Genomic DNA, 25811 nt, shown 5'->3' with positions numbered 1-25811 from the left:
AGCATGGGCTAAAAAGGGATCAAGGTGTGAAGAAATCAATATAAAGTTCAAAATGAATAAATCACTTGAAGAATGTGTCCTTTCGAAATTAATCAAAATTTAGCAGGAAAGTTAAGAATATTAATATTTTTTTCTTTTTTAATAATAAAGAGGCTTTGTCTAAGTAACCCCAACTAAAAATGGGGATACACAACCCTATCCTATGTGGCCCAATAAAATTAAAACATTTGTATTAAAGATTGGATCCACTTGTTTTTTTTCAACACAAAACTTTGAGTAATTATATATTCTTCTCATTGTCTTTTGCTAATTTTAATTTATGTCCACCTTTTAGATTTAGTCTTTTTTAATTCATTAAAACACATTATTTACCTTAACTAACTAAACCCTCAACCTGTACTAGACCAATGTCGGGAGAAGTTCTCCCCCTTTATACCTTCATATCAATTCCAGTTATCTTATAAGTGTCTTTGGCTTTGTCTAATTAAAAAAAATCTCATTATGTTATGAGATTTTTCCCTTTTCTCATTTTCTCAACAAACCAAATCATGACAACTTGCTTATATGAGTGGTGTAGCGGCAAATTATTAGATTGGTAACACATAGGGTTCCTCACTGTATTGCATTTTTATCCTTTAATTTAACTAATCTGAATTTAATTGGATTATTTTGTTTAAAGAATCAAATGAAAAAAAAACTAATCCAAAGGTATATAAATTGAAAAAAATATGTACTTTGTAAAAAATAATAGGAAGAGTATATAATTAGTCAAAGATTTGTGTATAAAAAAAATTAAAAAGTGGATCAAACTCATAAAATAGTTGTTCTAATTTTATTAGGCCACTTAGGATGAGGTTATTTAACCTAATTTATACTTGGGGTCAATTAGACCACCCCGTTAAAGACAAATCTATGTTGCCTAAGGGAATTTGCATACAATAGAGATTAAACACGGATTCTCCTACTAAATAGATCGTTTTCATATATGTGAACGCAACAGAGTCTTACACCATTGCACCAACCCATTTGGTTAATCATGTTTATGTTTTTGTTTAATTATTATGCTATCATTTTTTTATCATAATAATTTAGCTTGTTATTAATTGTGAAATACCAAAACAACCAATTTAATTATTACTGTAATTAATGTTTTAAAACATCAATTTATGAATATTTTAGGCACTATGTTTTAGGCATAAATTGTTGTATGGTAAAGGTCTTGTGTTTTGCTATAAATATTTTTTTGAATATTTATAAAATTGTAATATGCATAATTTCTGAATGGATCTGTTTAATTTTGTACACACTTCTTTGAAAAAATTGATTTGTATTAAAATACTCATTCCATAGCTAACAACTAAGATAGAAGGGTTAGTATTAAAGTCCAATGTTGTGCACTAGAAAGAAAAAAATGCGTCAATTTTAACTGTAAAACAAAATAAACATTTTAAAAAATAAACATCGGTTTTCTAACAAAAATCGTCTTTGAATGGTGGTTTTTTTAACGTTAGTTAAAGAAAAAATCAAAGATTATGAGATCATTTTTCATAAAATCAATGTAGAATCCGACCTTCTAAGATGGTTTACAAATCGTCGTGAAAAGTGTTAACTTTACACGACAACGGTTTCAAAGACGGTTCAAAACCATCATGGAAAATGTCCAGTAAATGTCTTTAAAACGCTTAATTGTAGTAGTGTCTATCACATTTTGGTAAGTTTTTAATTGCTTCAACATCACTATATTTGTCTATATTATTGTGCAATTTCTAAAGTTGTCATCTTAAGAATCTTCACAGGATCCTATGTATTATGTTCTGTTGCGACATCCAAACAAGTATGTCTACAAAAGCACTACTATATAGTCAATGTTTCTCAATATTTTCCATTCTTTTTAAAATTTAATATATTTTATTGATCAGTGGATAATGGTGTCACTGTAGACTCTAGTTGTCATTCTTCTAAATAAATCTTATTTTTCATTAGTTATTATAAATATTGACCATTTTTCTTATTGTTGATTCTAAAATGAATATATTGATTTTATTCCTTTATTTAGTATGAGGATAGTTAGATTTCTTGAGTTTGATTGACAATTTGAGAAGTCAAAAAAATGATACAAGATTTTTCCTTCCTATTGCTAATTGTGTTATAAATTATTGTTTATCCATTTTGTGCAAAGTCTAAACTATTTCTACTGTATTGAATACTTCAATACATACATACATACATATATATATATATATATATATATATATATATATATATATATATATATATGAATAAAAGGCGATGGATGATATGTATAGAATCCAATTTCATGGTCTACTTTGTTGTGTGATTTTATACATAATCTTTAGACTTTCATAATTAGTTATGGACTTCTGATTGACTCTGAGAGGCCCTTTACACAACACTACGAAGAGAGAATTCATCTATCATGCCTTTGAGAATAATTTTCAGCATTTTTCAGTGTTCTCATGCTTGGAACTTTGGTGTACACTATTGTCACCGATGTTATGTTCTCTTTTCTGTACAGAGCTTCTAACTCCGTAAGTGCTTCAAACATGTTATTTTTAGCATTATTTGATGCTATATTCCTTGTTGTCAACATAAGAATGATTGAACCTTCCTATATAATTTTAATGTGAGATAGAACAGTCCTTTTCCATTTGTTTTTCTTGTTTAATTAGGAAAATTTATGTAACCTCATTATCACTTTCTTTGTGCTATCTTCTATATATAGTTGATTGAATTATTGTATTTTCAACACATTGTCTATGCCTTAATTCCTTGTGATGTAATTTCTTCAATTTTAGAGAAAGTTCATCATCATGCAACATGAACCTTCTTGGGTATTAGGAAAACCATTTTTGAAGAGGTTGGGGATAAATTTTCATGATGTGTGGATAAATGGTGACAATCTTCGTTGTTTGACTTTGGTGCCAAAGGCAGAACCGCCTACTTGACCTCATTTATATATATATATATATATATATATATATATATATATATATATATGTATATATATATATATATATGTATATATATATATTCCTCTTTTTGCATTTAACTTCAAAATTAAGCATCTTTATACACTTAGTAGGCCCATTACCTAGTTTTCTTGTTCTAATTTATGTATATAACACTAATATGTAGAAAGCGTGTTTTTATACACTTAGTCATAACACTTATGTGAAATTTAGTTCAGGTCTTAGTGTTCTTATTTATTTGTCTTGTCTCGATGTTTCGAACTACTTAAGGAGTTTATCATCACAAACTTAAACTCCTAATAAAAAAATATGCTTGCTTTCTTGGAATACTTATTTTTGTAGAAAGTGTCTAAGTTTGTTTTGAACATATAGGTTGGGTTCATTGTGAAACAAAATAAATATTAAAAAAATATACTTAATTTTTACATCAATTGTGGTTACAACCGATGTAGAAAGATGTTTTCAACATCAGTTTTTGAGTTATCGTCAAAAGTTGTCTACTTTCAACGACTATCAATTTAACATCGGTTCTAAACCGATGCTAGAATCGATGTCAAAAGTCCTCTGTAACACCCTGGAATGTTATTAATTATAAATCAATGTTTGATTGTGTTTAGCTTGTTGTTTGAATATATGTTTGACTTGAATGATTTGAAATATAACTTGAATTAGTCATGTGTGAATTTATTGATGTGAATGTTCAGTTATGTGAAGTTTTGTTGAGCAAAGTTGAAATTATGAGATTTTAGATTTTTGCCTAAACCTAGTTCAGTAAAATCGTGATCTTGGATTCGTTAACCGTCGGATCATCTTCAAATTTTGTCTGGATCTCTCTAAGATATGTTTCAATAGTCTAACCGTTGGGATTTTGCAAATAACGACATTTGGTCTCCTGCTAAGTGCAATTCCAACCGAGGGGAATTGCGCTGAGCGGTCCAAAGCTGCGCTAAGCGAGCCCTAGTGTAGATGGGGCTGCACTAAGCCTAAATTCTTGTGCTAAGCACAAGAAGTGGACTTCGGCTTAGCGTGATAGGCCCACTAAGGAAAATTTGCAAGTTATAAATACGTCCATAACATGAAAAATATGATTTTCACTCTCATCTTCTCCAAAAACGCCACCCAAACCCTAAAACCTCATTTTTCACCACCCAAGACCACCGGTGGCCGCCATGAGCCGCCGTTACTTGCCGTTGAACCCCCACACCAAGAGGAATACTATAATCGGAGCGGAATCCTCAGAATCCTCCAAGAGGATTCGGTGGAGAAAATCCTTCAATCCTCCATTTCATAGTTTCTCTGAGGTAATCTTGACTTCTAAACCTTCTCCTAGTTAGTTTGAGTTCCTCTTAGTGTTGCTTATGTGTTGGGTACTATAATAGGGTGTTTTTACACTTACTTTGAAAAACCCTAGAGAATGAGACAATGTAAAAGTTATCTTTTTATAACATGAAGGTTATTTTTGCGGCATTCACTGAACCCTGGTCGCATTGGCGTGATCGAAATTTCAAAAAGATGTTTCTTTTCTGTAGAACCCGAAATACCCCTCAGCCTTTTATGTTTTAACAGTGGTATTTGACCCCAAATGTTGCCTTTGACCTTGTTTTTGAAACCTATACTAAAATTCCTTCGTTTTGGCATATAGAGACTTGTGTTTGGACGAACGAGCGTGAACGAGAGAGACCTCTAAGTAACGCAAAGAGGAACCGACGGAGAGCTCACGATAGGTGAGGGGAGTTATTATAAAATTTACCGTTTTGACATCATAATTAGGGTCAGGGAACCTAGCTATAAGAATATCTGTCTGTCCCTGTTGCATGCTGATTTTCTTTCAAGAAAACTACGTTTTTAACGAATGGGATGCGATATATCTATCGTTGATGAATAACATTATTGTTTATTAAACTTGTGTTGTTTGAAGACCTGGGGAGTGTGAACCTCAGGCATGGAAAATATATTTATATGCGGAATGCGACTTATTGTTGATGTTGTTATTGGTGACTTTAATTGATATGTGGTGATGTTGATATTTACGATGATATTGATTTAAGATGATGTTGTTAATGGTGATCGTGTCAACATGAATTGATGTTATTATTGATGGTTATGTCAATATGGAATGAGGTTGTTGTGGTTATTGGTGATGTCATTGAAATGGAATGTTGATGATGTTGGAAATGCATTGATAGGTGTATGTTGTGTATGTTCATGGGGAGGTGCATTGGCCTTGTTGGATGTCCCTTGTGTGGGAAAATAGAGTGGTTAAAGAGTCTAAGCATTTCCGAGGGAATGCTTAGGAGCTTTAATTCATCCATGGTCATTGTACTTGATGGTGTCCACATTCATACGTCGTATGTTGTGTATGTCCATGGGGGGTGCATTGACCTTGTCGGACGTCCCTTGTGTGGGAAACTAAAGTGGTTAAAGAATCTAAGCATTTCTGAGGGGATGCTTAAGAGCTTTAATTCATCCATGGTCATTATACTTGATGGTGTCCATGTTTCATACCTCATATGACATGGGAAATAGTATAAACTGTGGCAGTATATACTTTGTACTAGGGGGTGTGTCACCTAGTAGGGAACTTCTTATGGCCCCAGGTTGATCAACTAGGGGTAGAGTTACAGTGCACGACTGGGTGGCCTCGACAAATACTGCATGGTTTCCTAAGTGAGGTGTCGTGTAGACACGCTTAGGGTTATTTCCTTGGTATTGGATACGGTACGTACCGCATTGTATCTGAGAGTTGAGGTCAGGTGCATGCATCATTCTAAGCAGTCTTGATTGGATCCATGGATGGATAATGAATAATTGTTGAATGTGTCTAATGAATAATTGTTGAATGTGAGTGTTGAATAATGAATGTTGTGTAAGCTCATGATGTTTGCTTATGTTTTCTTGCTAAATGTGATTATTTGGTTTTAGCATTGGTTCTTTTATAATGAACTCACTCTTGCAATTTTGTATTGTGTGGTTGATACCTGTGATGATCGCGAACCTTGCTCGTGTGAGCAGAATGACAGCAGTAGGGTGCAGGAAGTGAGATTCTGTTGAGCAGTCGCCAAACCGATGTGATGACGTTGGGATTATTTTGGGAGAGAGTTGTGTTTTGTTAATCAACTCCTCCATAGTTGGTTCCATGATTCTTTTGTTGAATTAAAGATGTAAATCACATATTTGAATTATATGTATGAACAAGTTTAATTTTCATTATACGAATGTTGTGTACTGAGTTACTATACTAATATATATGTATTTACTTGAGTATTTGTGCGATGTTTAACGGATGTATATCGAGGAAAGAAGGAAAACTTACTTTCATTTTTTTATGAGCAAATTAATGGAGTTTTCTTTTAAAACTTGAAATTTTTCATGGTTTAAAGTGGTGATATCGTAGAGACAAGGCGGATTGTTACATCCTCGAGAACCGATGTTGAAGGTTTTTTTGTAGTAGTGATTTCACTTTTATATACTTAAGACAAACAATAATAGTAGTTTTTCATTGGGAGAATAGTAAGGAATTTCACCAAAAGCGATTATTGAATTAACCATGTTGAAATCCAAAGATAACCATATATTTTGTATCTCTAATAAAATAGTAAAGCATATGACCATCTTAATTTTAATTGAAAATATATACGATGAACCTCTAAATACAAAATTGATTTTTTTTTTCATTTCCTTTTTAATAATAGCAAGGTCATTGATACATGTAATACAAAAATAGTTATTTATGTATAAGCATCCTAAAGTTTACAATCATATCAGTAAAAAAGTTTAAGGAATTTGAAAGGTTACAAGGTATGTTTGGCAAAAATTGTGCAAATGATTTTGAAAACTAGTATTCTGATTCTCCCTTTTCCATATTTATATGACAACATAATATCCAAATACATAATTAAAAATATTCTATTTGTAAATCCTAAATAAGTTCCAACAAAATATTGAAGATGTTCCTTTTCATATGGCTTTTCTCTCTTGCAACCTGCATAGCTTCTTCCACTGGTAAATGTAATATAATATTCCTAAGATGTTGCAATTAACTGATGAGGTATTGTCTCTCAAGATACTTGTGTGCTTCACTCCAAGAGATATTGCATCAATTGGTTCTATTTGTAGAGATTGTGTGTGGTGCAAGTACACTTGGATAAGGTCGGCTGGCAAGAGAGTTAACTACTCTTCAAGCAGCAGCTTGGAGGAAACTGGCTGTTGGAGTGGTTTTGAACCTTCACACTTTGATTTTAGTGCTTGTGCACTTGCAATTACAGGGGTTAATGTACATGAAACTCGAAACCTGTGAATATGGATATTTTTGTATTGGATCTCAATTCTAATAATCTTGAGTGGCAATGTTAGTGTCAGTATCAAAAATGTGTCTGATACGGCAACACTTCAAATAAGAGAGGTGTTCACACTTCATAGTTACACAGTAGCACCTAACCATAGTTACTACACTGATTAACTAAGTCTACCTTAAAGTTAGTCTGAATAGACTAGTGACTAACTATCACTAACTAAGAATAAAGTAAAAAATACATCTGGTACATCAACGACTAATGTATACTTTAAGAAGAAATCTTCTATCGATGAACAGAGTTGGACAGTTAAGGCCAAGTAATAAGTCTAGCAAAAAGCTTTATGTCTATGCTTTATTTGAGGTTTCAGATAACAGCCCTTAAACTTAGCAATTGAATTCGACAGTACAATATTAGCATTTTATAATGATGATAGACATTCAATCATTATTTCCTCATGACCCTTCTAACAAACCAGAATATGTGAAGACTGAAAAATAAATTTTCTCTTATTGTGTGAATCATATTGTCATCTATTTATACACATTATCTGCTACATAGTTGCTGCATAATTGACTCCAACAGAATCTAATCAATAGAAAACTAACTGCTACCAACTTATAACACAAAGTAAAAAATAGCTAAAGCTAACAACCATAACTACACTGCATAATATCCCTGGTGACCAATTTACCATTAATTTGAACAAAAACTTATATGCACATATTTTTCTAATGTGTTACTGGTAAATGGGTTAAGGACAAATAGCTAGTTGAAATCACACCTCCTATTAGGAACCCAAATTAGAAAATAGAAGAAAAGAAGAAAGATGAAATTTCTTGATTGTAAAAGAATTTCTTCACAAATAATTTCTCCCTTCACAAAGAATTAATGCTTAATTTATACAAATCTGCCTCTGTCATATCCTTCTTCCCTTACATATATATACATATACACGCACACACACACATATATATAATCAACCCTTTAACTAACTTACTAGCTCATTAATAGTCTAACCATCTTAACTAATTTTTTCTTCTCCTTGTATCCTAACAATACACCCCTTCTAAAAATCAATCTTGTGCTCAAGGTTGAAATTTGAAAACTGAAATTGTACACTGAAATGACACACTTCCTCAAGTCTTGTCCAATTGCGCCCATTGTAGCTTAGTTGGAAATGACCTAATGCCCTTGCATTCTGGGTTGAGTCTGGTGGCTCTGGTGGAGTTAAGATGAAAACTAATTTTGATTGGTTTGGACCTCCATGGGTGATGTGGCAATCTTTTTCCACCTCTTCTCTATTAACATGTCATCGGCTACACAAACATCCAAGTTTAAACTCCAAGTTCCTGGTTGGAATAGTGGAAACCGGATCCCATGGCTCATCTTAATGATAAACCTTGGACATCTTGGTTTACTATAAACCAAATTCATACAGATTGCTGAACAATTTGCACTTTATCATGGGTTAAAGGTTGCTGAGGACAAAGGCATTAGAAGTTTGATTTGTGAGTCCGACTCTAAAATGGCTTTGCAGCTCATACAGCATAATGACAATGCATTTCATCCTCATGCTCTTCTCATTAGGAAGATTCAATCCTATAAGAATTGGCAATGGGAGGTTCAGTTATCACCACTAGTTTTTGTAGATGCTATAGGTGTTGTTCATTTGAGAGTAGTTTGTTTTCTTTCTTCGTGGTGTCTATTATTTCCCTCACATCGAAAAAGAAATAAATAAAAAGTTAACATAAGTAATTAACAAGACATAATTGCAAAGGAAGCATAGTATGATAACAGTTCATTTTTTTATATATAATTTCATTAAACTTCAACTTTCAATATTTTCTCTTCAAAAGTTTCTAGTACTGTCATTCTTTTTGTCTCTCATCCTTCTCGTTTATTAAATATTTTAATAATTTTATTCGATTCCAAAGTTTCTGGCCACTGCCCTGTTATAGAAAGCGATATTTCTTCATGTGGTGGCACGACGAAAATCTCTAAAAAAGGAGGGAAACTAGAAGAAGCTTTGATCGAAGGTGAAGTAGGGTGACGAGAAAAAATGAATGTTGGATTTTAGGTTCGAAAGGATTTAAAAAAGAAATTGGTCTAACTTGATAGTGGATTTCAAATTTGGGGCTTTTATTGAAGTATATTTTTGTTACAGTTTTTTTATTTTCCGTTTTGTTCATTTTTATTTTATTTTAAGAGTTAATTATTAATTTTGTTCCCTAATCATTTTAAATGTGTTAATTTAGTTCTCAGATTTTTAAAAGGTTTAATTTAATTCTCCAATTTTTAAAATTTAATCCTAGATCCGGCATGCCACCGACCTCATTAAGCCTCAACCGCACACCCCAAGCCACCAGCTCTGCACCACGCACCACCTCCACTCCAAACACCCATGTTGCTCGTCGCTCTATCTCCCTCACCTACATGCATGCAACCATGGCACCACTAGAACTATGAGTTGTCGCAATGTCTCCACCCTCCGCCATCACAAAATCCACCATTAACGAGCCAAACACCATTACAACGACCAAATCCACCTCCACCAAGCCCAAAAATGTTAGAGCCGTGCGTGGTGATGGTGAATAGTGGTTTGCCAAATCTGGGTGGGTATGGTGGTGTTGGCAGCTATGGTGATGTTTAAGGAGGAAGGAGTGACAGTCCGATGATGGTGAATAGTGCTTCCTTTTGCAATCCTGACAACGTCAACAGAATTGAATGAAAAAAGGACTAAATTGATGCACTTTTAAGAATTGAAACACCAAATTGGAGCTTTAAAAATATGAGAACCAAATTAATGAATTTAAAATAATTTAGAGATCAAATTAATAGTTAAGCTTTTTCTAATATAATGATACAAATTTTGGTGTTGACAACCGTCAGCCATAACAACTATCCTCTTAATGCAAGAGTTTACCCCTAGAATTGTATATATCATAATCATACAAGCAAGCAGTTATTCCACATCCGTATTCCGAAATAGAAACTGAAAATCAAATGGTTGCTCTAAACAGTATTTACATGTTGCACAGCTACACTTGATAATGTAGATATCAAACAATCAAAACTAGTTTGCTATATATCAACAAATTATGGGGTAAATTTTCATTTTGTTCTCATCTCATACTCTAACTTTTTGAAATTGATACTTGTCCACTATAAAGCATAGATTCTGACACGAACATCAGATAGACACGACTAATGTTTAAAATATAGAACATAGAAACACCACATATACACAAACAAATATATTATGATTAAATGAAATATCAGAAACATATAACAAAATATTTAAATTGATAGTATATTCATATTTTTAAATCAACCTTTTGTGTATTTTTAAGTGTATTAATTGTGTCAAGGTGATAACTTAAGTGTTTAATCTAGTAAAAAATAATTTTTAAAACAAACATATAATAAGCAGTGTTGAATAAGTGTCGGTATTAAAAACATGTCCAATACAACGACACTTCAAACAAGAGAGGTGTTCGCACTTCACAGCTTATCCATCTCCTAATCATGAAGCTGCTCCGTTAGATTTATCCCAACCTTAAAGTAAGGCTGCACTTACACTTCGTTCATAATCAACAGTCCTATACTTTGTTCTGTGAGCTTGCCATGATTTTATTATTATTTAGCCAATGATGTTCAATTGCATCAGGCAAAAGAGTAAGCAGAAACAACTAAGCAACAGACATATTTGTAATCATCTGTAATCCAAATATCTATACATAGAAAGTACAGCAATGTTCTGCCCAAGTTCTATATTCATTTATCTTTATAAGCAAGCAGCTTACTGAAGTATTCTACCTATTTGAAGCAAAGGAAGATGCCAGCAAGAGAAAGTGTAAGTAATCAATGAAACATTCCAAAGGGATCTCACTCAGGTTTTTTAATTATATTTTGTATAACCACAGTCCTTGCTCTCCTTATCTGTCGACAGCATTTATCCGCATGAGTACTTAAATTCTCCATAGTCTCTGAAAATGCTTCTATTTTTTTCTTAATCTCGTCGATTGCAAACTTCATAACATCCTCATTTTTAATGGCAAAATCAGCATTCTGCAATAATGATTCTAGAACTCCCTCCAATTTGTTGACAAGCACTCGAATGTTGTCTAAGTCCTTCAATGAAATGAAAGTACCAATCTGCATTGAGCTGATCACTTCCCGCTGTCCCTTTAGAGCTTTCTCATAGCGCTTGAAGAGAGAGTTGCACCATTTTCCTACTGACCCTATAGGAACAGCCAATGCAGCAGCCAAGGCTGTCACAACCGGTGGCGCCGCAACAGAAGCCGCCACAACTGAGAAAATCAACACAGAAACAAAAGCAGCCACAAAAATGACATTTGACACTCTCTTCCATGTCTTGAGGGATTTCAATTTCTTATCGAGCTTTCTCTTCCTGATTTGCAATTTCTGCAACATTGATGCCTGCTGCGCGTAAACTGATTGAAACAACAAATAAAACTCTTCAGTAAAGGGGTCCCTGGCATCCTTAAACTTCTTAAGCTCTTGCAATGTCTTCACATAAGTCACCCCGTCAGCCCCATTTTGCCCCTCTTCCTCAAAGTAGGTAACCACTGACTTGACTATCATCTGGTTTTCGCGTGCCCTCCTCAAGCATTTCTCAAGTGAGTTACAGAACTCCAATGTTTGGAGGCTATTATTAAAGTAATCATTCACCAAGGAGAACAATTCTGAGTTGCCCCATATATCTTTCTTGCAATCCAAAATAACTTTGACTACTTCCTGGTTCATCTCAAGAAGACTATCAGTCATTTCTCTCAGTGAATCAAAAGATAAGGATCTAACCTCAACCCCATGAGCTAGGGAACTAATCACCCTATTGGTATGCTCCTGAATGCTCACATCAAAGGATTGCAAGTTTGGATCTTTAACACATGCAGCTTCATAGGAGCTCAAGTCAGCAGCATACAGAGAATGAGTACCCATTTTAATTGGTGTTGGGGATTCAACACTAAACATCTTGCTGGATTGCCCTCCCATCTTGATAGCTCCGAAATACAAAGATCAAATGCAGCTTCTAAAATTTAGGATCCAAAATATTAAAAAAAAAGTCACTCTTTCCTTTCCTCCTTTTCACACCAATCAATCACAATTAGTCCTAAGCCTCAGCAACTGTGCCCAAAATTAGTAAATTTCAGAATTTAACAAGATTGTGCTCAACTGGATTCATGGATAGCTAGAGGAATGAGAAAAAAAGATGCGTTGACTTAGGTTAGATCCAGTTGAATTGACTACAAACTATGAACACCCAAATGAAAGTTGCAATTTTTATGGTTGGTTACCTGAGATTCAGCTGAAGTTTAAGACTAAGTTGGTGCCACTCATTCTGATTCCTTCCCCCAAGAGCAGAAATAGAGACTGATGCCCAATTGAGGAAAAATTGTGATACTCTTCAGAAACTTATTGCTTCAACTCAAGCTTTGATTTTGAAGAGGAAGAAGTGCTATTTAGATGTGAAGATTGTGTCTTGGATTGAGAACCAAGGTTGCTTCAGTGGCTTGCAAAGTTGCAAACTTTGATGGAGAAAGTCAAAGCAAACAAGGGAAGGAGGAAGGAAATCCAGAATGAAACGGCATGGTCTTTGAATCTTATGCAGTGTTGTGTTGTGTGGCAGAAGTGTTTTTGGGGGACAATTGAAGATAAAATTATGAATATGGGTATTTTTGTTTTTAATACTTCCTCTTTTTTAATATATTGGTTTTCTTTTTTGGGTGCAGAATAATGAATTCATTACTATTTTTCAAAATATTGAGTATAAAATTGACTGAAAAGAATATCATGTGAGTTTGACTAAATTAGTGTTTTTATTAGACTTTAATTTTAATATATTAATATTATTATTGCAAAGATTTTTATATTATCAAGTAATTTAAAATTACTTTAAATGTGATTTTTAAAATTACTATTATATTATTTAATTATTATTAATTAAATTTAAATTTTTATTTATTGTTAAGATAAAAAAGTTTACATAACCAATTAATTAAAAATTATTCTAAATATAAATTTGTAATTAATTATTTCAAAAGATAATAAATTTACTACAATTGATAACTAAACAATAGTATAAAAAACCCCTCATACATTTAATACATTTCAATTAAATTCTTTGAATTATATAATAATTTATAGCTAAATAAGAATTTAACCTATTAAGATCGATTTAGTTGAGAAATGTTGAGATAATTTGTATGAAATCTCATGTTCAAATTTCATTATTATTATTATACACTAAAAAAATAATATTTTTAATTTTATTAGTATATTTTAATTAAATTTTTTATTATATAATTTTAAGCATATTTTAAGTTTTAAAACAAGTTTTTTATCCCCTTTTATGTTTCTTTGAAAAAATAACAAAAGATAACTTCTTTCTTTAGCTTTACTCAATAACAACTCACTTTACCTTGTGATTAGTAATGGTCATTTGAAAATTTATATTTCATTTAAAGTTTTTAAATACAAAATATAAATATAAATAAGCTTATTTAAAGTTGAAAAATTGTATGAATTCATATTTCATTATCATAATATTTTCGTGTATTAATTCAAGCACATATATAAATTTAACACTTTCATATGAACAATGCAAGTAGATAAAAAAATATTATTTAAATTTATTTTTATCGTACTACACATATATAGTTTTAATTTGATCTTATTTATGCTTTCATAACTTTTCTCTTGTTCCTTGAATATATTTTCCTGGTCAAAGTCAAAGTTCAACGGTAGACTTTTTCTACCTGGAAATATAAATGAAATGTAATGAAAGTTGAACCAAGGTGGAATCCTCGGAGATGTTTCCTGTGTTCACATGACCGATTCAAATTGCCACTGAATCAACCATTTACACACGTATGATTGATGAATATACAGAATGACCATCAAACGACTTTTAGATTTCAATGGTGATATAATGTAAAATATTTTTTATAATTTAATTACAAATTAATTATTAAGTGTGTGAATTAATTAGTATTGATTGTTCTAATTTAACCAATTGTTTCAAATTCAAGTCTTACTCAAACATCTGGAGCATGTGGTGGATATGATTGATGAATATACAGAATCAGACGATCAAACGATTTTTAGATTTCAACCATTAACAAATTAAGAGTTTAATGGTGGTATAATGTAAAATATTTTTTATAATTTAATTATAAATTAATTATTAAGTGTGTGAATTAATTAGTATTGATTGTTCTAATTTAACCAATTGTTTCAAATTCAAGTCTTACTTAAACACCTGGAGCATGTGGTGGATATGATTGATGAATATACAGAATCAGACGATCAAACGACTTTTAGATTTCAACCATTAACAAATTAATAGTTTAATGGTGATATAATGTAAATATTTTTTATAATTTAATTACAAATTAATTATTAAGTGTGTGAATTAATTAGTATTGATTGTTCTAATTTAACCAATTGTTTCAAATTCAAGTCTTACTTAAACACCCGGAGCATGTGGTGGATACATAGTATAAACTCTTTTTAAATTAATTTTTTTTTAAAAAATATAAATTAATTTTAATACACAATACAACATTTATTTAAATTTGTTTTGTAACATTGTTATTAACACATTTGATTTTCTAAAGGGGTCATGAAATATCACCACCAACTTCAATCCATTGGATTCATCATGGAATTGATTATAAGTTTGAGTAAGGATATAAACAAGTCAAAATTAACATGTGAATCCTTTCCGCCCAATCCAACTACATTTCAACAAGCTAGGTTAGATCATTGCATTAAGTTGACTTTTTTTTTTAGAATTTAATTATTAATTGGATTAAATAACAAGTTTATGAGTTTCAACCAAAACAAAACTTGATCCGACCTGATTAAGTAATTATATATAAAAATAAAATACAAACTAACCAAATCAACTAAGTAAAAAAAAACTTATTAACTACTTTAAATATCATTTTAATTTTTTATTGATTTGATTATGACAATTTTAAACTGTCAAAAAAATTGTACTTCAAACTATAAAATAAAAAGTCAAATTCTAACAATAAAAAATTATCTCAAATTACGAATATCTTATTTCATATTTGACTCCATATGTAGAATGACTAAAAATAACATTGAGTGTGTTTGGATGAAGAAATTTTAAATTCTGAGAAATTTTAAATTCTAAGCATTTGAAATATTTCAATTGAAATTCTTTTATTTTCAAAATTTTGTGTTTGAATAAAAAAAATTAAAATTATCAAGATGAGAAAAAGAGAAGATATGGTTGGTGTGTTAGTTATATTTGTTTCTGTATGCTCACACTCGATCGATATTTATGGAGCTAAGACGGTATTTCTTGAAAAAGACTGTAAAAAGAGAATTTTAATTTCTCACATTTTAAAAGAAAATTGAAATTTCAGATTTTTAGTTATTTAAAATTCTGTTTTAAAATTCTAAAATTTTAAATTCTTCATAAAAAACATTCAAACAATAAATTCTAAATTACAAAAATTCAAATTTTCTGATAAATTACTTTCCTCAGTTAAAATTCTGTGTCCAAACACACTTGATTTTAAGGAACTAAAAAAATAATTACAAATTTAAAGAACTATAAAAGAAACAACAACTCAAAGAAATTAAAAACATATTTAAATAGTGACGAAACATACTTGAAGTAGGGGGAGACATGAATTTTTTTAAAAATTACTTATATATTAGTGTTTGTACATAAGATTAGCACCTTCAATTTTTTTAATGTAATGATATAAATGAACAAGAATGAGCAATAAATCAAACGAACTTGAAAATAATTTAAAACTCAATTTATACTAAAAATTGAGTTCATTAATATATATAGTTCATCTCATAAATCGACTCGATGTATATATGTATATATATATACCCTCACCAGAATTCCCCCCTTGCACCAACCCCCTCCACTGACACACTCCCTCCGATGAAGCCTTTGTCCGCGGTGAAACCACCGTCATCGACATACAAAAATTTAACACAAAGAAACCATCCACAACATAAAAGGTGGTGGTGCAGCACACTGAGGAGATCTACACGCAGAAGCATGCAAGTCGATTCGCTCTCTTCACTTATTATGATGGGTGGCAGTACGGTGCAACGCGAATGATAGGGGGGCAGTGCAATGCAGATGATGAGTGGTAGTGCGGCGCGTTGCAGATGACTAGTAGTGCAGCGTAGCACATATGATGTTGTCTCCTCCACAAGGTCAAGAAAAGTCTTGCAATGCGGCGCCAAGGATGGGTTTGCTGTGAGGTCCTAAGCAACGTGCAAGGAGGAGGTTGAGCATTTATTTTTTTTAGACATCTTTGCAGAACAACCTTTCCAGAAAATGCAAAAAAAAAATAATGTATTCCAGAAAAATCTTTCCATGAGTATATTTTTATACTTGAAAAGTCTTTCTAGAAGTTAAAGAAAAGAGTATATTCCATAAATATCTTTTTAAAAGTATATTTTTATATTTCTAGAAAAGTTCTAGAAGTAGTTTTTTTATTTTTGGAAAGATCTTTCCAAAAATGTAAAAAAAAAAATATTATAGGAAAACCTTTCTAGATATATTTTACTTCCGAAAAGGTTGGTTTGGAAGTAAACAGATATATTTTTAGAAAAACCTTTTCGGAAGTGTTAAAAAATAGTGTAATCTAAAATGACCTTTTCATGATAGGGTCAGGTTTTGTACCTTGCTTTCCATGATTGGGACTTGCTTGGGAGAGGTAGGGGTATTTGTGTTTGTTCAAATCTCTTGGGAGGTGCATGAATCAATTGCCTTTGCAAAGCTGTACGAAGGCCCAAATTAAAAAAGCTCATCCATCACCTTACCCACAAAAAGCTCGCTGTCTTGGTCCCCAAATTATTTTTTCGTTTGGCTTTTGATCCCTGTGGTTAAGTTTTTCTGTTAAAGGATAATTTGTGGAAAAACAATTCTGACTGCCTGTAACAGTCATAAATTGCTAGGTGAAAACATTAAAATGCACTGAACTATTTGGGTTAAATAATTTGGTCCTTGTATTCTTATCTTTTTAATTCTTATAATTTGTATTTTAATTCTCTTTTAATTTTTATAGTTTGAAAATGATATTTTTAATTTTTATAATTTATATTTTAATTACCTTTTAATCTTTACTATAAAAAATATAAAAATAATTAATTATAAATTGATTATAAATGATCAATTATTTTTTTATTACAAATTATTGTACGATAGATTAACTATGAATCATTTGTTAATATTTTTATAGATAATTATAATTGATAATATTATTCATATTTTAATAATAAAAATTAAAAAAATTACTTTCAAACTATAAAAACTGAAAACATAAAAAATCATAAAATTATAATCATCAAATAAATAATTTAACCTTATTTTTTAAAATTTTACATCATTGTACCCGTATGGTCATATCTCAACCTTATTTTTTAAAATTTACCCATATGGCCATATGTCGTCTTGCAATTTGAACATATGTCGCATTCATTTCACAGGAGTAGTTGAAGTCTCGTGAACATAATGTAACCTTTATTCTATCTCCCTAGGCCCAGACGATAAACAATAAATAAAAAAAAAAACAAAACAAAAGAAAAGAAAAAATGCTTTGAAATAAGGAAGAGGGTTTAAAAGTTAAAACTTGTGTCGACGGCACCGATTGTTCCTGAACCCTTCCTCCTATTTCTCTTTTTAGCTCTGCGCATGTTGTTCTTGGCATTGCGGTTTTTTGTTATCTACGACATCGTTTTGCCTGCAACATTTTGGGAATCGTTCTGTTCCTGTTTCCGCTCCACCAATTCCTTCTTCTTCAACATCGTCCAAGTTCCCATCTTCATTGTTCTCCCCATGCCCCATATCAAACATACCCAACAACTCTAATCATATCAGTACCTACTACCCAGCCTTGTCTCTCTGTTTATATTTCTCACTATTTCAATTCATGCTGCTCTGTGTTGATATCGCCGACTAACTTCAAATTTAGGGTAATTATGCATACCCTAAATTAGGACCAAACTCACAAAACCCACCTTCAGAGAGGATGGCGGCGCCAATCAATCTTTGGAAACTCGAAATTTAAATAGCAAATAAAAAATTGGAATGCGGGAATAGATCTAGGAATTCGGAATGTTTGAATCTGATCTACAAAATGTAAGAGTGTGAAGAACAACGATCTCTTTTTCTCTACGTTGTCCGGTTGTTCCTCCTTTTTTCATCTCTCCATTTTCTACAAACAAATTTTCTTTTTTATTCATATATTGGTTTTTATTCTGATGCTGATATGGTTTTGTCTGATGAAGTAAAATATTGTGATTTCGAATTGGAGTTTAAGGAGGGTGTGCTTGAAATCAAAAGCAAAGCAGCTTCTGTCATTTTAATGTTTCCACCAGGCAAGTTATGGCGGTTATAAGTCGCCAGAATTTTTTCCACAAATCACTCTCACAGCATCATTTAACAAAAAACTTAGGACCAAAAATCAAAAGGAAAATTAGTTCGGAGACCAGACCAGTTAACTAGTTTAGAAACTAAAAACAAAATTGAATCTAAAAAAAATTATAGAACTAAGCAGCACTATATCTTACATGCTGATTTTTTAAAAATAAAGGTTAGGAATGCATAGCACTCCATGTATATGCAGAAACTAGACGCTGATTCAATGAAATTAGAGAGATAGAGGAAACTATTATCAGAAAACAAGAAGTTGTTCCTGTTTAACATTCGTATAAAGTTCCACCAATTGCATTGCATGTAAGGTACTATTAATCTTAACATTCAAGATTGAAGACAAAATTTAAGAATCAAGATGAATTAATGTCAGCATCTCAAAATATATGACCCGAATTTCATAATATTCTGATTTCTGAGGAATATGACAACAGAGTGCTTTATAGTTGGCCCCATTACAACCCTTCCAAGTGCCATATATGCAGCAACCAAAGTTTAGGGAAGAAGAATAAATAACAGCATCCAAAGGCACAAGGTTACCACTACTACTGGAGAGTCAGTCAGGTATCAGTTTCTTAACTTCATTCTTGAAAGACAAAATCCTTTTGCCTAACAATACTTTACAACAACATCAAGTGAAAAAACCTTCAAAGTCGTGAAATGCTGCAAATGGACGTTCACACGTTTCAAAGCATCAAACGGAGAAGGAAAACTTCGTGTCATTGGTATTGAATGGATATTTTAAATGTATCTCAACGTTTTCCAAACATACTCTAAAGCTCCCTTGGTAAAACATGTAGAATTGATTTAGACTAAAGTCAATTAATTGACGATCTTGCTTTATTTATCTGGAAAACTAAGCTGCACTAAATTTATAAAATACAATTTAGAACTAACCAATTTGATATTCCTTGCTTTGCAACATCTGATAATAGTCTGGTCCACCTGTGGTGTATCTGATGTGAATTAAATTGAAATAGCAGGAAGAACAAACTCGTTTTTAAGATAGAAAATCTCAAGCGATCACTTTGCTTAAAAGAATCTGATAAATTTGGTCAAGCTAGTTTATAACTAGTCAAGAGAGCTTACAAGCTTCGGAGTGTTTTACCACACACACTCAAAATAAGCAGTCATGTACATGGAAGGGTTTTATATGATTATTATACAATATTGCAAAATCTCAAAAGATAAATAATTGATGTGAAGGCATCTTCTAAGAAAATGTGTAACCAAAAGTTAAAGACCAGTCTGATTGCTTGATCACCCTCCAATAATATGGCTGACTATTCCTTCCTTCTTTGCTGAAAATTAAACAGCAAAAAGAAGCACCTTCGAATATACATATAGATAGGATTAAAGAAAGGTGTATTGATTGTCCCCAATAACGCATCCACTACACTAGATCTTTTGAAAACTCTAACTGAACACCGTGATCCAAAGAGCTTTGTCAATTTAATGCTTGAAAGCCAGCTTCAGAGAAACATTCAGATGAATTGATCAAATAAACACTCACCATCATAATTTGTGAGACAAACTATTTAACATCTTTCAAGTTAATTTCAGAATTCTTTACAAACAGTTAAAGATAAAGTGGAGAGCTATAAACACACTATTTTAAATATATAACTTTTTATTAATTAAAATTTATTAAAAATCACAAAATTTGTGTAGGTCTCATATCTTATTTAATGAGTTCCACTCATTATTTTATAGTTTTGAAATTTTTGTTATAATGTGTTGCTAACATTTATCAAAAATAGAAAAAATATAGTAGAAGTGCAACGCATCAATAAAGGCTAAAAACTGCTTTATAACTGGAATTCTCGAACTCTTGTTTTGAATTCTTCCTTTTCTTGACACTCAATCACCTTTCTCTTCATCATGCTTGGCTTCCTAGTGTTGATTTCAATCTCGAATTGATTCTTTTTTGAAATTTTCATTATAATGTGAACAAGACTTCAGTCAATTTTAGATTTTAAATAACACTATCTTTCGATATTGAAATTTGGTCAATATCAAAATGGTGCTTTCAACACTTAGAAAAAGCACTAAGTAGACACCAACACCTTGCAAATTAAGTAGACAACAACTCTTATCAAAAAGTTGATTCACCTTCTAACACAGAAAAAAGTTCTAAGTAGACACCAACCCTTCCAAGTTATTTTAGCATTACATCAACGATCTTTAGTCGTGGTACATAAGCCAATGCACCAATATACATGGTGATGCATATTAAAATTCTTCTACTGTCTAAATTGAATAAGTGACCTCTGTCTCTATGGTCAAACTCAGAAATGGTTATCAAAAAGAGAAATTTGTCACACACGGGATAAAGGGGTAGTGAATCTAGTGTCAACTTACCCTTATTTGTCCTTGTCGTGTGCTGAGTTTCTTTAGCTTTGTAGTATAAATGAACAGTTTCGTGGTAGAATAAATGGTATACAGATTGCAAGAGCTGCCCCACATACACCCCACTTATTAATTTTTGTGCCAATAGTATAGTCTTGTACAAGTCTTTTTTTTAGCCTGAGATGGATATATAGTTTTCATGTCAATTTTTCAACGTGCTTCACGTGAACATGTCAATTTTTAGAAATAAAAGTTCTTTGGTCAAAACAAAATGTTCCACGTGACAAGAAACGCATCATCTACTCGAGATTGGACACTACAGTTGTCCACATCAGTAGATCCACTTTAAATATATATCATGGGAAGCTAAATTTCAAATTTAATTCCTTTATTTATCACATTTTAATTTTAATCTTATTATAATTTAATTTATAAATTTAATTTTTCATTTTTTTCTTTAATTTTGAAATTAAATGTTGATTGTTAATTGTTTAGTCGTATTTTTACTAGGATGTGTCACATTTTTATTAAAAGTTAATTTCGTGCACCTAATTAAATGAACATCCAATAAAAATGTGACACGTGACAATTAACGTCCAATAAAAACATGACACTTGACTGTCAACATAAACCATTAATCGTCAATGTCCAAATTCGAAGTTAAAAACTGAAATAACGAGATTAAAAAAATTAAGAAATTAAATTCATAAATTAAATTATAAGAAAATCAAAATAAATAAAAGACTAAATTTATAATTTAGCCATCATGGGATTTCCACGAATGTGATGAAATTCAAAAGGCACGTTGTGTGGAGGTCCTCAACAAAGCGATGACCCTGTCTCTTCCTACATGTATTACATGTGAGACCGTATTGAGGCTATTATTATAAATACATTTTGACAAGGTAGCTAAGATGGGTGACTAAAATCCAAAATGAAGGTTGTTAACTTGTTATGGGGTTTTCGGAGTTTTCAAGCTTTTAACAAGATATTATTGGTAAAATAAATCAGGAGAATAATGCAGTCATCAAATTCTCTATTGACATGTGTCATGGCAACACTAATCAGTGTTGCATCAGCAAGCCCTTGTGTCAGAGCCACTCGATGGAGAGGGTGCTGCAGCTGATTGATATATTTTCCTTCTATTTGAAGTTGTCCGATTTATGGTAGTCATTCCTTTATCTACTTTAAAATTTCATGATCATATTATTTGGAGAGAATAGATGTTTTGTAGTTACATGGGTAGGGATAATAATGAGAATCCTAAAATTGTCTAAATATATGAATTCATGATGAAGAGTTAGATCAAAGAGTTAAAGGATATCTTTAACAAATGATATCAATTATATTTAACAAAATTCAAGTGAAAAAGGATGATGATCTAAAGACATTATCAAGAATTTTGATTATTACTGAAGGTTCAAATTAATTTGAAGACTCATGCAAAATATTTTTTTTATTTTTATTTCTATTTTTTCATTATCATTTTGGTCCAAATTAATTTGAAGGTTAATGTCAAATTTTTTTCTATTTTTTGTTTTAATTTTTAATTAAATAAAATTGGTGTCTTTCGAGCTACACTTTAGATATATTATATGTATTGAACTCGTTTTCAATAGAGGTACTTTGGCATTTTGCGAATATTTTGTGAAAGTTTCTCTCTAAGTTCCTTATTGAATCAATTTGAGACTTAGTAAATTCTTGTGGCGTCTACTCTGACTTATCTTTCATTTTTGGAAGTGATGTCATCCAAACTCTGTGTGTATCAAGCGATCCACTCCTAGTAAGGATCACATCATAGGGGCATGACTAGATCGTGGGATGACAGGCTTATATAAAATTGGTATTGAATTTTGTGTTTCTCTTTGATTCACCCATGTAACATTGTTACGTCTAATGTGAGAATTTTTCTTCTTTCCGTATACCCTCTCATGTCATATAAACTAGTGACTCGTTTAATGAATCTCTAGAATAAATTCAAATACTTATTTAGAAGGCTTAAATATGTTTATTATATTTTAAAAATAAATTATTTTTAATTTATTACCTATAATTCACTTTAGGTTACATTTTGTTATGAATTCACTTTTGGTTACATTTTTTTTATGTTTTAACTTAATGATAAGTCTAATAACTAACATCACTTTTTATTATTTAAATGATTTTTCTTTTTCATTATTTTTTCTTTCTTTCTCGCATTGCCTTCCTCTTCCTCCCTCAACACCCCCAACTCCACAAACCCAAGCCCGCCACTCAACACCGCTCACCTTCCCCATAGGCCCCTCTCAGCTTCACCCGCGACGAACTCTCCTTATGCCTACCTTTCCCACCGGCCAAACCTCTCGCTGGGAAAACACTGCCCCATCACAATACACCGATGTCGTTGGGCCCCACCTCATTTCCCTCAAACACCTCCAAAATGGCGACATTTCCTACTACCTCCACTCCTCTTCCCACCTCGACAACATCGAAAAGGCCCTACTCGACTTCCTAAATGCCACCATTTCTCTCGTCGACTTGTGGCAAACATTTTCCGCTTTCGACGCGAGCGCACCACTTAAGCGGTGCTCGAGTCCTTCGACAAGACCCTTTCGAGTGTTTGATTCAGTTCCCGTGTTCTTCCAATAACAACATTGGGAGATTGTGATTTCGATTTTGGAGGCTTAGAAGGCGAACTAAGATAGGGGTTGAGGATGAGGAGTATTAGAAGGCAAACTGGGGTCCCGAAGTGCCGCTGAATGCGATGGTGTGCGGTGACATCGAGAGGCGATGAGGATGGTGCTGGTGCTTGTGGCGGTGAGGACGATGTGGATTTTAAAGATGAATTAAATAATAAATAATGACATGCCTTCAATTTTAATACGATTTAAGTTATTAGACTTGATGACATCACAATCTATTAGTGACGTCATTACTTAATGAAATAAGATTAACTACATGTATTACTATGAAAGATAAAAAAAAAACAGATATATAAATGATCAAAAATGAATTGTAAGTAGTAAATATTTAAACCTTTTAGAATATAAATTTTAACCTAATTCAATTTTATAAAATTGACTTGAAAGGTGAAAGCTATCTCACTCTTTTAAATTTTCCTAATACAATGGAATCGCCTTTGGAGGTGACTTTGCAGTTGCAGCAAGTGATTGATTGTCCTAGCATGTGTAAGGTGCTTTGATTACAAATGAGACGGTAAAAGATGCTTATCGAGATTGCTTATGGGGTCCATGATGGATGTGTGTTAGCATGTACTTCCCCTTAATGCAATGAGTCATTCGCATATCAAAAGAAGAAAGAAAAAAATAAATAAAATACCAAGCTCCAGTGAACAATGAATCAGACTATCATATAATATAAAAAAGGACACAGAAGATACTTTTTAAATGCACTGAAAGAAAGGTTAGGTACCATTAATCTTAACATTCAAGATAGAAGACATAATTTAAGTTGAATGTCAGCATCTCAAAACATAAGACCCCAGTTTTATAATATTCTGAGAAATGTGGTGACAAATTGCTTTATTGTTGGCCCTCTACAACCCTTCCAAGTGCCAGGCAGCAACCAAAGTTTGGGGATGGAGAATAAATAATAGCATTCAAAAGCACATGGTTCCCACTACTACTCGAGAGTCAAATAGAGTCATCAGGTATCAGCTTCTTGAAAGATACCATCCTTTTGCCTAACAGTTCTTTCAAACAACTTGAAATGAAAAAACATTTCAAAATCCGCCAGAGACTAAAGCTCCCTTTGTAAAAACATGTGGAATTGATTTTTACTAAAGTCAATTAACTGATGATTTCGCTTGAAAAATCGTGCCCCCTTTACTGAACCCGAAAAAAAGCAGGCACTAAATTAATAAAACAAAATTTACAACCAACAAATTTGATATTCCTTGCTATGCAACATCTGAATAGTCTTGTCCAGTGGAGAGTATCTGATACGGATTTAAATTGAAACAGAACAAAGAACAAACTTGTCTTTAAAATAAGGAGTCAACTAGATAGAAGGGTTTGATTCGATTATACATAATTGCAAAATCTCAGTTACTAATAAATAATTGATGTGAAGGCATCTCCTAAGAAAATACCAAACCAAGGTTAAAGATCAAACTGATTAATTCACCAGCCTCCACTAGTATGGCTGATTATTCCTTCTCTGCTGAAAATTAAACAGCAGAAAGAAACATGTTCGAACATACCTACATAGAATTAAACAAAGTGTTCGGTTATCCCCAACACAGCATCCACCACACCAGATTATTAGCAAACTCTCAAACTTAACACCAGGATCCAAAGACAAATGCAAATGGAAAAACTAAAACAAGCTCCAACTTATCACATGATATACTTTTTCGTCAATTCAACGCTTGAAAGCTATCTCAGAGAAACACTTGGATGACCAAGTAAAACTCACCTCACCAGTTTATAACCCTGAGACAAACTAATGAAACTCTTCAACATCCAGAATTCTTTGCAAACAGTAAAAAAAAAAAAACTGCATCCAAAGTTAATAGAGTTCAATTTCTTCAACATATATTAGGCCTTTTCCCCAATGCCTCTTGAGACCTCAATCCATTAACTCAGTTTAAATCCCCTCAAAGTAAACAGAACACAAAAAGCAGTCAACCAATGATAAATTTATTATTATATAAGATAAGACAATGAACTTAAATACTCCTGCCATTTTACTCAACTTAATATAGGTAGAAGTATA

At 32.0% G+C, this 25811-nt stretch overlaps 1 protein-coding gene across 2 annotated transcripts; it reads right to left on the bottom strand.

The window, feature by feature from the left end:
• Positions 1-10890: 10890 nt before the first annotated feature.
• Positions 10891-12975, bottom strand: LOC114390901 (UPF0496 protein At2g18630-like). Of its 2 annotated transcripts, none has more exons than XM_028351828.1 (2): positions 12604-12975; positions 10891-12497 (listed from the first exon to the last, which is right to left on the bottom strand). In XM_028351828.1, the coding sequence occupies exon 2, from the start codon at positions 12299-12301 to the stop codon at positions 11171-11173; it is 1131 nt and encodes a 376-aa protein (XP_028207629.1). In that variant the 5' UTR covers positions 12302-12497; positions 12604-12975; the 3' UTR covers positions 10891-11170. The 2 variants fall into 2 exon arrangements, with proteins under 2 accessions (XP_028207629.1, XP_028207630.1); XM_028351829.1 differs by having other exon boundaries at positions 10891-12433.
• Positions 12976-25811: the final 12836 nt, after the last annotated feature.

This window comes from Glycine soja, chromosome 16 (genome assembly GCF_004193775.1).
Source record: "Glycine soja cultivar W05 chromosome 16, ASM419377v2, whole genome shotgun sequence".
In the NCBI taxonomy this organism is placed as follows: domain Eukaryota; kingdom Viridiplantae; phylum Streptophyta; class Magnoliopsida; order Fabales; family Fabaceae; genus Glycine; species Glycine soja.
Note: the sequence above shows the minus strand (reverse complement) of the source record. Positions and strands in the feature narration are given on the sequence as shown.